A 13,067-nucleotide genomic window follows, 5' to 3' on the forward strand; every position below is an offset into this window, starting at 1 on the left:
TGTAAAACACAAGGTTTAATTTTTCAAGTTTTCCCTCCAGGAATTTTAAATGCTGCTACAACATTATTAGAAGTATATTCTACTGACTGGGGCTATATAAAGTAGAATTGTGTAACAGACTCAGAATACGTTATGTAATAATATTATGCAATAAAAACAAAATCAAACCTCTTTGGAAAGAGTATTAGAAGACCAGAATTGTCACCCTATAATGAAGCTCCAGTGTGGAATAAAAAAGGAAAAAATCAACATGACATATTTAATAGTTTCCATAATGTGCACCATCTTCTACAATATATTATCATTCCATCCCAATTATACCAAAAGTTATAACTGCATATTACAACTTGCATGCTTTGAAAGTATCTTTAAGGATTCTCCAAGCAAGCTTCTGGTCAAAAATATGCTGCTCCTATACCCACTTCAGCAATAATACTGGTAACGACTGAAGCAATGAGCTGACAGTTCAAACAGCAAAGAGTGATTCCTAGCTATTTAGAATTCTTCTTTGATATTGCTACAGTTCCTACAGAGTCTCTGATGAGCTAGAAAATAACACCCACACTTATTGTACTTATCTAGCTTATGGTTTTCTGAGCTTCTCGAACATGAGTCTTTTTGTTTTGAGAATTTTTCTTCACATTTGTGTCTGCCTTACTCTCTTCTCTCCCCCCACAATCCTCTGGAACTCCAATTACATGTAAATTAGACTTTCTGACTGTATCACATTTGTCTCTTATGCTCTGTTCTCTTCTTTACATTATTTTTTCTCTGAGCTACAGCTGGATACTTTCTACTGTATTTTTTTTTTTTAAGTTCTTTAATCCTATCATATGCTGTATCCAGTCTGCTAACAAACCCATCCAACACGTCCTTAAATTCAGATATATCATTATGCACTTTCAGTTCTAGAATGCCCACTTGATTTTTTTTTTAGTAGATTCCATCTCTTCATCTATTTGTCCATCTTTGACTATTTTCCCTAACGCATTCATCAAATCATTTTAAAGTTCTTATTTGCAAACTCCAATATCTGGACTATATGTGGTTCTATTTCTTTTTTTTTTCCCTTTCTTGATTACCTGTCACATTTTCCTGCTTCTTTGCTTGCCCACTAATTTGTGATTGTATGCTTGTAATTGTGAATAAAAAACTTGTTTATATCTTTACATACCTTAAAGAAGCTTTCCACATATTGCAGTAAATATACTCCACAATCACTGCTGTTATCTTGTTTAGGAACTTTAGGGCACAGGTCCACCATGTTTGTTTTGCTGAATTCACGATGAGTTTTTCGTTTAACTTCCCACTCTACCTCTAAATACCTGAAATCATCAAAAAGTGTAGTGACTCAAGTAGAAATCTCTGCCAGATGTGTTGCCTCAAGCAAAATTTCCAAAGACTGAACTTTAACAGTACAAATTACAGTAAGCGAGGCTGACAGTGCTAGTTTAAAGAAAATCATTTGAATTTCAAACTAAAAGCTAGACTTTTTCAACAACTCAACTTTTACAATTCATATACATAAAGTCATTTATATTACAAAGTAAACTGACAAATTACTTTAAAACTTTAGTTGCTAGTTTTTTCCAGGTCCCATAGTAAATTACAAAATTATACGTATATACACACACACTCATGTAATAAGAATGTGAAAGAGTTCTTATTTTTTTATAAAGTGCTACTTTGATAACCACTAATATTTGCAATGCTCCGTTGTAAAATTATGCTTTTTGTGCAATTATAAATAAAAATTCCAAATTTACTTTGGATATAATCCTTGAGAAATATTAATACTTAAATATTAACACATAATAGGGAATATTGATTACTGATTAGATTTATAGGCCTCATCTAAATACATAATAAAATACAATTGATAGTCTTTTCAGTAATTCTTAAGACAGCTTCAAAGTTACTGAGATTTTAGATAAGAGACTGAGGGTAAAACTGTCATCACTTACTCTCGTAAATTCTGAACCGTGTTTTGTATAGAAGCAGCTTTCAAGGAGTCTAGTATGAGAATGCATGGCCTATGAAAAGAAAATGAACAAATCAAGATATACATATTTGTATATGAATTAAACCTAAATATCTGAAAAAACTGTATTATTACAGCTTGTACCTACCTTTTACACATTTTCTTTGGTACTGACATATTCGTCTCGGTACTCTGAAATAACATGAATTTTTATGACTTTGCAATTAAAGCTAGTTTAAATAAATTAATATTCAGTTACTCTTTAAAATGTTTAAAACACTTGGAAATTAAAATTCCAAATAAGAGTTATTTTCATTATCTGAAGTAGGCCAACTTCATTTTTTCAAAAATTAATTGATTTATTTTCTTACACTGGTGAAACAGGAGTTTATACACTTTTACATGTGGCCTCAAGAAATTATGGAGCTTTAACGTCGCCTAAAAAACAACTTGAAACTTTAATTTATTCTGTTCACAGTTACCATCTTAAGCAAAGATAAACAAGTTAATTTAACCTGTCCTTATCTACATTCTCTAATTTAATATATGATGTCAGTAGAGATACATTTCTTCCCTTCGAAGCACAAGAAGCAGAGTATTAATGTGTATTAAGGGAAAAGGGAGGGAGTGTTTTGTTGTTTTTCTTGATAAACTTGAGAAACAACAGATCAAACTTAAACAGATTTCTTCAATGCAGAACTTCTCAGTACCATTATTATTCTAACATAATAGTGAATCTCTAAGAGAAGAACATGACACAGGGTTTACCCAACCTAACTGACCACAGAATTTTTTTTTATCATAAACTGCATCTTAGAACAAGTGTTCCAAGGAACCCAATTTGGGAAACATGGCTCTAGAAGGAAGAAGGAACTCCCCTATCCTGCCACTGTAACAGCAGAAAAGGAAACCTCCTTCCTTCTGCCCTCCCTGTACCAATGACAGTAAAGACAGAGTCTGATGCCAGGGAGGCTGCTGCTGTCTATACACACAAAAAATCATTAGGTGGCTTCCTGAATCTATTAGGACACCAAATCTAGACCATGCATACCAGTTCAGAGGTCCATACTGAGAAAAGTTAACAGTGACTATCTTAGCATCAGGAGTCATAGCATTGACCTTGTGTCTACTTTGAATGATTTTTACCAACAATTTACAATAATAGAAAGTAGACTATAAAATATGCTTGATTAGGTCATTAATTACACTAAGTTCAGAAAACTGTTGACACAATGAAGAATAAAAGTACATCGAACCCATAGAAATTAGAAAAGTAGCCAACCAAGATGATCAGATAAACTACTAAATAAACAAACCTAGGGAGTTAAAGTAAGCTTAACAGATGCAAGAAGAAGAATAATTTCTCTTGTTTTCTTTCCTACCTCCAAAAAATATATCAAAGAATCATGAAACAGCAGAATTTAACTACGGTCCACCGATAGCCATCATGGCCCCCTATTTTACGGATAAAATTATTGTATTCATGAGTCCTCCTTCCTTCACATTTATAAAGATCACACTTACTTGGGAATCCTCTGTAGCCAAGGATAGTGTTGAAGTAGCATGTTGATCATTGTCTAGTTAGAAATAACAAAGCAGTTATGAGTGTTTATGTTTAATACAAAGCATTTAGATAAGCATAACCTCTAATTTGTATGCACAGTAGTTATTAAAGGGAAAAAAATACCTGGGATCTATTTAACTTTTTTTCATGCTTAACGTATGAAAACAAATTCAATCAACAGATAAAACTAACAATGGTTAGCTGTTATCAGACAGCACATAAAGCCCAAAGCCAAAACCTGAAATACCAGTTAACTGAGCCAGTTTCCAATAAAAAGATGATCTTCAAAGACAGGTCACTAATTGAAATGTCTGCTGTTTTAATGTGGAGGATTGTTAATTTCTCTAGTAATGGTTCTTCTAACCTACGATGTGTTGCATAAATACACTTTTGAAGCACAGGAGGATGAGAGAAAATTGAACATGATCAGTAGCTTTATCAGTTTTTCTTTCTCTCCCTCTAAAGAAGCATTCTGGCCAGTATTAATGGTAATGGCCATTATTAATTCCTCTTGCTGCTTAGGCTACAACTATAAAACACATAATTTTGATTTTTTTTCCTCAAAGAAAGTAGGCTTATTTAACTAAAATTTGGATTGTAACATAAGAAAATGGAAGAATTATAAGAAACCCCTATAAGATATTATAGTATTAATAAATAATTAATATTAATTATTATATTGTTATCAATATATTAATATTACTAATATTCTGTATTATATATTATTATCATATAGTAATACTAATATAAGAGATATTAATATATTATAGGAGATATTACCTAGCCAAATTACCAGTGTCAAGAAGAAGTGTGTTCATTCATATTAAGGAAAAAAGGGAGATTTCAAGCTATGCCTGAAGATCACAGCATGAATTCTTAGTCACGTTAGCAAGATTATTCCATAACAAGTGCTATTATAAAACTTGATATATGGGCTGGGCCCACGGCCTAGTGGTTAAGTTCAGCATGCTCTGCTTCAGTGGCCCGGGTTCACAGGTTCAGTTCCCAGGCACAGACCTACACCACTCATCAGTCATGCTATGGCAGCAACCCACAGACAAAATAGAGAAAGACTGGCACAGATGTTAGCTCAAGGCGAATCTTCCTCAAGCAAAAAGAGGAAGATTGGCAATGGATGTTAGCTCAGGGCGAATCTTCCTCAGCAAAAAAAACCCTGATAAAACAGTATAACTTAAGAATTACATTTGTCTATACAGGAGGCTGGGCATCTATCGTGAAAATTTCAGACTTCTTATTCTTTATTCTAATAAGTTTAATGACAATAAATAACTATACTATCTTTTAACTTAATATTGTTCACTCTATCTTTTTACTGTTGTCATCATTATTAACACCATCATCTACGTGAAGCTTATCACCTATTGCTTTGTTGCCATGTTGGGACTGCTGAGCCTGGGCCTGCTGGGTCATGGTTTGTGGGAAATCTTCATACACAGCTTCTTCTAACCACGGAAAACAAATGACTGCAAGATACCAGTGAGACCTGTTGAAAAAGAAACACAATAACAAAAGATGGAAATGATGCAGAAGAATGTGTCCTAGAGCTACAGCTGGGAAAGTAGATGTGACAGATTTCATAGGGATTTTGAAGAAGCCCACTGTAATATCAGATAGAACATAGAACACACATTCCCAAACTAATTAAATTAGGAAGAAGACTTAGGGTGAAATCTGAGTAATTCAAACTTATTTACTTTCATATGATCAGTGTTTCCTGTTGAGGATCTGCTCTAATAAATAGACAAACAGACTCATAGTATCACCTTTTTTCTCTTAGTGCTTAAATGGCTTGTTCTCTTAAATATTTGAAGATTCTTCCTAAAATCTTTTGACGTTTTATTTAGAAAATCTTTTCTTGAGTCCAAAAATAAAAATTCAATGTCTCAGTCATTATAGTCTTTAGGGCATTTGTAATTTTATTTTTTTCACTATACTTACAACATAACCACTGTCAAACCAAAATCCAAGATAAGTAACTCATTGTTTTAGCTATTTCTTTAAAAATAAATAATAATACCTGGGATTTATGTACCCATATTTTTTACTGATTATTAATCTAAAAATATACAAAATATTTTTTCTGCACTCCAAGTTTATTTTTAAATAATCTGAAATACTCACGACTCATTTACAGGCACAAAGATGTAATCTTTATTAAAGATGTTTATATGACGAGTCCATGTTCTTACTCTTTTATGTCTTCTCTGCGCCATTCTGGGAATATGAAAGAGATATATTTAGTATATAAAAAAATTTAAAATTTAAGATAAAGATTCCAAGAGTATTTTTTATATACCGAAAAATGCTAGGTTTAGTTTATTTAACCATCTTCTTCAAGATATATAACATTTAACACACTAGAAAATTATCTCCTTTTATTAACTCCTGGTTGTTCTTAAATTTGATCACTATAAACAATAATGTAATGGATAGAAGAAAGGCAACAATTTATAAAACGTTTTATAGATTCCAAAAGTGGCTCAGCAACTGAACACAGCTATATCTATTTATTCTGTTTAGTTTCATCTGGGCATGATATAAAATATTATCATTACGCCTTAGCAGAATTGTCTAAATCTTATACCTGTGACGAGGGAGGTGTTAAAACCTACTGGAAGAGGAGAAACGAGGCATATATTCTTAGATTTTTAAAGATGAAACTCAACTCCCTTCATTTCATATACAAGGAAACTATAGGACAACGAGTTAAGTATATCCAACATTCATCCATCTTTCATTTTATTTCTTCAACAAATATTTATTATGTTCCTAAGAACAAATAATGAAAATCATACACAATGACCTAAAGGAATTTACAAAATAATGAATGCAGAATAAAAAACTACAACAAATAACTAAAACGTAAGTGTCAGAAGAGAGACAAAGGAATTCTCTAATAGCATCCAGGAAAGCCATCTAGAGAAGTGTTAGGACACACGAACACCATATCAGGGAGGTTAAGGAAGGAAGATAATCAAACCAAGTTTGGATGTCAAAAAATGTTGTAGGAAAGGGATGGCATTTAAGAGTGGCATAAAGGAGGTGGTATGTGACTTCTGGCTTAGTCCCTGAAGAACCTCTTTTTATACAGGGATATATATATCATTAAGTCCTTATATATTTATATACCAAGTAATACAGGAAACAGACATTTTTGCCCCATCCCTGTTCATCTGAGTATCTAACCAGACTCACATTAGGAGTAAGATGGGATCCAGAATGGGCTAAAAGATATGGAAGGAATTAGACACTATGTAGAAGATTAATTTCATAAATAATCGGAAGTCATACATTTACTGAGTTTTCTTACTTCAGAAAGACCCAACCATTTCAATGATTATAAACAACTATTTTCAGCCAGTGCCCAGTCTGTTCATTTGTTTCCATTTGGAGATCCTAAGGACCGACCCCTGGTTCTCCTTTGCTATGCTGATGTCTGGAAGATTTCCTGATTGTTCTAACCTCATTTGATTGGGAATAGATTAGACACAGGATGGGGCAAGGAGGAGAGACAAGATTATGGCGGCCACAACATAATCTCTTTTTCTCAGTTCCTAACTGGGTAGAAAATCCCCAATTAAATGTCTAACAGTTCTCTCCCCATCCAATGATATACATGATTATTATCTTTTATTTTGAGTTCCTAGCATGTTCCAAGCACTGAGCAAAAGGCACTGGGAATAGAACAGAAAATAAGATAGATGAAGTTCCTGACCTCATGAAGCTCATACTTTAGGATGAGAACAGAAAATGAACAAGCAAACAAAGAAATAAATTATTAGAAATCATGTTGTGAAATAAAAAAAGTCCAAGGAGAAGAAATTTTAGTCATAAAATAGAGTTTTTCAGTGACTGTGAAGCTGGGGAGATACTGGCCAGGCCAAGGACATCGGATCGCATTGTCCTCCCAGCCCTTCAACCCGCCCCCGAAGCCTCTCAATAAAATGGTTTGATCCAAAAAACTTTTAAAAAAGAAAGAAAATAGGAAAGAACTTAGCATATTTGAAAACTGACAGGAGGTGGGCTGAGCTGAAGTATGGTAACTGAGGGGAGAGAATGTTGTAAGATGAGTTTAGGAAGATGGACAGAAGCCACATCTGGAAGGACCTCAGAAATCATCATAATGAGATTTTGTATCATTTAGTTTGCAATTTCCTAACACTAGTAGTTTGAGCCTCCCGTCAGGGATTTACTGGCCATTAAGGTTTATAACCCTTGCCACTTTGTTTCTGCAGTATATCTTGTTTATTTTACATATTTGTAGAGATTCTTTGTGTGAATACTAATTATACACATATCAGGCCAAGCATTAGTATGAGTATTTGTGTGTGTGCGCGCATACCCATATATACATGTATGTGTATATATAAGATACTATAGTACTATATATAGTGTATATATATGACACAATATAACATATACTCTATATAATATACTATACTATATGTCTACTATATATATAGTAAATACTATATACTGTACTATATATACTATATAGAGAGATTATACACTTTACTATATGTATACTATATGTAAGATGCTAGAGAGAGAGATATATACACTATATATGGTATATATACTATGTGGTACATAAAACATATACATAGTATATGTGTCTAGTGTCTTACACATATATCTTACCCTGGAATACGCCACTCATGTAACTGTTTTGTATTACTTTTATATATGATCAGCCATACAATGCCTAATTTAAAAAATTTTTTTAATTTTTTAAAAATCTAAAAATATAGCAGAATCTACTTACTTTCATTTCCTCAATGTCTAGGTGGTATGCCAAATTCACAATCTCTACATTGACCAGTAATCTTAAAATAAAATGTGGGATTAAATGCATGGTACCAACTGTCAATTTCTATATCAATAAAATAGAACAGGAGGGCATCAGAAATGTTAAATATCAAATTTATTTAATAAATCTTCTCCTTCCATATAACCCTCTCTGCTAATCCTGAGTATCAGGAATATTTTCAAATTGCAAATTTTTCTCCGTAATTAATGCTGACAGGGATTGTCCGTCAATACAAGTTCCAAATCTATAAAGACACTCAAAATGTAGATGACCACACATCCTAGTTTGTCTAGGACAGCCCCGGCACACATGTGTTGCCCAGTGTTAACTATTAATAGAGGCTCCTTTTACTCTCTCAAGTGTCCCAATTTAGACCATAAATTACATGGTCACAACACTAGAAACAACAGAAAGAGCTTGAACTTTGAAATTGGAAAGCTACATCCAAATTCAGATAACTTATCTAAATTCTTTAAGCTGCAATTAATAAAGACAATGGCACTTATCTCACAAGATTATTGTAGAATCCAACAAAATGACTTTATGTTCGCTGGCATGGTTCCAAGCAGGCTCTCAATAAATGTTAACACTCTCCCTATTCATACCCTCTTGCACCAACAATACAAAACACCTTATCCACTTAATTATCTTCTTACTTGCTTATTATTCCTATTATTTTAAAGGGATGAAACACACTCTCACAGCCACATTTTAAAGGCAGTCCAGTGCAACAGAAACTTCTCCAGACTGGAGGGTAGAAGATGAAGACGTAAGTACCAACCAGTTCTGCCCCCAGCAGAGTCTGCCAATCTTCACCGATCTGCTTCCTCGTCTGAAAAACTGGGATATGACATACATGCCCCACATATCTAAAAGGACTTGTCATGAGAGAAAATAATATACAAACACGTACCTTATAAGTTGTAAAGTGGTAGATATACGTTTACACTAACTGTTTTAAAAATAAAAACTCTTCATTTTATCACGGGTCTAGCACACAGACTATCACACGCATTGCTGGGGCGGGGAGAGGGGTGAAGCGGCTCCATGCTACAACGTCCAAGCACTGCCGTCTAGGAAATAAAAACAACTCCCTCCTCCTTTTGGCCTATCCCTATCTACGGCTCCATAGGTTTAGCACTAACCAAAAAACATTTGGACAGAAATTCAGCTAAAGTGTGGGAACAAATATGTTATGTTGTATAAAGTTACATCAGTTTAAGTAGTATGTTGGTGACGGTCCGACTGGGAAAACAAAAACCACACTATATATTTAAGACAGATAAAACGTAATACAGAGAATTGGCGACACTGGTATAGAAAAAGTGCAAGGCCAAAAGAGAGAGCAGTGAGGCAAGCAGAGATGAGCACAGCAGGAAACTGCCATCCCCTACACGGACGGGCCAGGGGAAGAAGCAGGACCAGAAGACACAAGCTGGAGCTCCAGCAGGTCTGTCCAGCGAGAGGAAACGGCCACTGCCAGAATCCAAGGCATGGAGGGTAAGGAAGAAACAGCCTGGCTTTTCCCTTCCTCGGCCTCCAACCTCCAGTGTCCCCCACAGAACATGCAACTGGAAAGGCGGCCTGGCCTCCGAGTGTCAGCCTCCCCATCACAGGGAGCAGAACAGCGGAAGGGTGAGAAACGCCTCTCAGAGCACGCAGGCCAGGACAGCACAGGTGGGAATACAGCTCACTGCAGGAAGCACCACAAGAAGTTCTTTCACCAGGAGCATCAAAATAGTGTATTTTCCTCTTAAAACTTAAGTACATTGGAAGACTGACTTACGAAAGACTTGGATTATCTTCCGTTAAATTATTTTCCTTTCTCGTCAAGCATTTATAGAAAAAGCTACTAAAAATGTGACTTCGTTCGACAAGTTCATCCGATGCCTTCTCCAATATAAGATACCTATAAAGTAGCACACCACAAAAGTAAGTTATTTTTTAGACTTTACCTGGTCTTCACCCAATTCTCTCATATGTTCTAGAAATCTTCATTTTTATGTCTAGTTAGATTCAAAGCAATCTTGTAATTTGCTCTGATTTCAGCTTTATTTGTTCTTTAGTTACCTGATCTTTCATTAAGATCATTAAAGCAGAAACTGCCCACTTATTTATTCATTTACTTAACAAATATTTATGAAATTCCTAACGTGCCAAGCACCATATTTACACTAGACACACAAAATGAGAGGAAAGAAAAAACTACCTGCCCTCAGAGAGCTTACAATCCAAAGAAGTGAGGGCAGAAGGAACTATTAACCAAAGAATCACACAATCAAATATAAAACTGAAATTTGACACTCCTAAATAAATCTATGAAAATGTTAATAACTCTGAGACATGACTAATCTCTAAATACTTAGTCCACTTCTATACTAAAACAACTCTTCAACATAAGCTTGTAATTCAATCATTCAGTGATTAAACCCTTCATAATTAAAGAACTCGGCTATTCTTAATAGTTCGTGTAGGTCTGAAAATGACCTTGTAATTGCTTAAAAAAAAACAAGAAATAGGAGCCAGCCCAGTGGCGCAGCAATTAAGTTCGCACATTCCACTTGGGCAGCCCAGGGTTCGCCGGTTCGGATCCCGGGTGCAGACATGGCACCGCTTGGCATGCCATGCTGTGGTAGGCGTCCCACATATAAAGTGGAGGAAGATGGGCATGGATGTTCGCTCAGCACCAGTCTTCCTCAGCAAAAAGAGGAGGATTGGCAGCAGTTAGCTCAGGGCTAACCTTCCTCAAAAAAAAAAGTTAAAAATAATAATAATAATAAAGCATAAAAGACAAACACAACTTGGAATTTTTCTGACATGGTTAAGGGGAGAGTACACTATGTGGAAGGAGATGCAAAGGAAGCTGGAAGTGCTCTTCCTCTTGATCTGAATGATGACAAATGGGTGCATACATATATGAACATTCATTAGTTGTACCCTTAAGATTTATGCACTTTACTACTTGAAAGTTATTCGTCAATTTAAAAAATAAACAGAAAATAGTTTACAAAAAAGAGTCAGAATCTCCTCTGGGGCCAGCCCCCTGGCCGAGTGGTTAAGTTCACGGGTTCCACTTCAGCAGCCCAGGGTTTCACCAGTTTGGATCCTGGGCACGGACATGGCACCGCTTGTCAGGCCACGCGGAGGCAGTGTCCCACATGCCACAACTAGAAGGACCCACAGCTAAAAAATATACAACTATGTACTGGGGGGATTTGGGGAGAAAAATGCAGAAAAAAAAAGGTTGGTGACAGTTGTTAGCTCAGGTGCCAATCTTTAAAGAGTCTCCTCTGAAAAGCAGTCAGTGAGACAGAGATATGGGTGGTTCAGTGAAAAGTAAGTATAGAAAAATACTATTAGAATTGAATTAGAAATAAAACTTGATTAGTTAATTCCAATGAAACATAACAAAATTAACACCTAAGATGATTCAACTCATCTCACAAACTATAAATTTGACACAATTAGGTGGATACAAAAATAAGTAAGATGTAAGATGCTTAACCTTTCGAAGGAGAATGATCATAATACCACCAAATAACTTTAAAATAAGGCAAAATATTTATAAGTACGATAAAAGAGATGCAAATGAAGTATTACAAAAGTTAATAATATTTGTTTAGAAGATTAGGAAAAGTTGTATGAGAGTACCACTTGAGAGAAACCTTGGAAGAAGAATAAAATTTCAACAGGTTCAGGGCTGACCCAGTGGCATCACAGGCTCCGCTTCAGTGGCTCAGGGTTTGTGGGTTCAGATCCCAGGTGCAGACCTGGCATCGCTCACAGAGCCATGCTGTGGTACCACCCCACATAAAATAGAGGAAGACTGGCACAGATGTTAGCACAAGGACAATCTTCCTCAAGCAAAAAAAAAAGAGGAAGATTGGCAACAGACGTTAACTCAGGGCCAATCTTCCTCACCCCAAAAAAAAAAAAATTTCAACAGGCTGAGAGGAAGGGGAAAGTATTCCAGAAAGCAAAAATAACACAGGGGATTAAGGCAGAAGAGCGCATAAAGATGGGTTTTGTCTAGTAAACTGTTTGTAATTCAATTCTGCTGGACTATGTAGTATGTGTAGGGTTATTAGTAGATGGCTGAAAAGACAGATTACTGTCATATCAACATCCTCAAATGCCAGGCTGTGTCTGAACTCATTTCGACTGGTAATAAGAAAAGCTCAAAGTTTCTAATGGGAATTGAATTCATGGATTAGTTTAAGAAGAATAACGGTAGTAATAATTTACTTAAGGGATAGGAAAAAATAGAGACAAAAGATACAAGGAGACTAGTTAAAAAGACAGACTAACAATTTAGGTAAGATAAGGAGTACTAGAAAGATCATGATGACAGAGGAAAGAGAATAAATAAATTTGAAAGACAGAATCTACTAAAATTGGCCACTGAGTAAAGAGGCAAGGGAGGGTTAAGAGTCAATGATAATGGAAGGGGCCAGCCCCGTGGCCTACTGGATAAGTTAGGGGCACTCACTTTGGCAGCCCAGGTTCGGTTCCCAGGCACAGATTTACCCCACTCATCAGTGGCCATGCTGTGGCAGCATCCCACATAGAAAATAGAGAAAGACTGGCACAGATGTTAGCTCAGAGCGAATCTTCCTGATTCGCCCTGAGCAAAAAAAAAAAGAGAGAGAGAGACAATGATAATGGAGACTTCCGCTCCCAGCCAAGATAAT

General features: G+C 35.4%; 1 protein-coding gene across 6 annotated transcripts in view; it reads right to left on the bottom strand.

The window, feature by feature from the left end:
* Nucleotides 1–13,067, bottom strand: part of SENP7 (SUMO specific peptidase 7) — a 141,186-nt gene that overhangs the window by 2,691 nt on the left and 125,428 nt on the right. For all 6 annotated transcript variants that reach the window (XM_014853242.3, XM_014853247.3, XM_014853246.3 and 3 more), the window contains 7 exons: nucleotides 10,163–10,285; nucleotides 5,688–5,780; nucleotides 4,925–5,049; nucleotides 3,506–3,558; nucleotides 2,130–2,173; nucleotides 1,965–2,033; nucleotides 1,175–1,325 (listed from right to left, as the gene is read on the bottom strand). In XM_014853242.3, the coding sequence (XP_014708728.1) occupies nucleotides 1,175–1,325; nucleotides 1,965–2,033; nucleotides 2,130–2,173; nucleotides 3,506–3,558; nucleotides 4,925–5,049; nucleotides 5,688–5,780; nucleotides 10,163–10,285 (658 nt within the window). The remainder of the gene's footprint in view (nucleotides 1–1,174; nucleotides 1,326–1,964; nucleotides 2,034–2,129; nucleotides 2,174–3,505; nucleotides 3,559–4,924; nucleotides 5,050–5,687; nucleotides 5,781–10,162; nucleotides 10,286–13,067) is intronic.

This window comes from Equus asinus, chromosome 5 (genome assembly GCF_041296235.1).
Source record: "Equus asinus isolate D_3611 breed Donkey chromosome 5, EquAss-T2T_v2, whole genome shotgun sequence".
Taxonomy (NCBI): domain Eukaryota; kingdom Metazoa; phylum Chordata; class Mammalia; order Perissodactyla; family Equidae; genus Equus; species Equus asinus.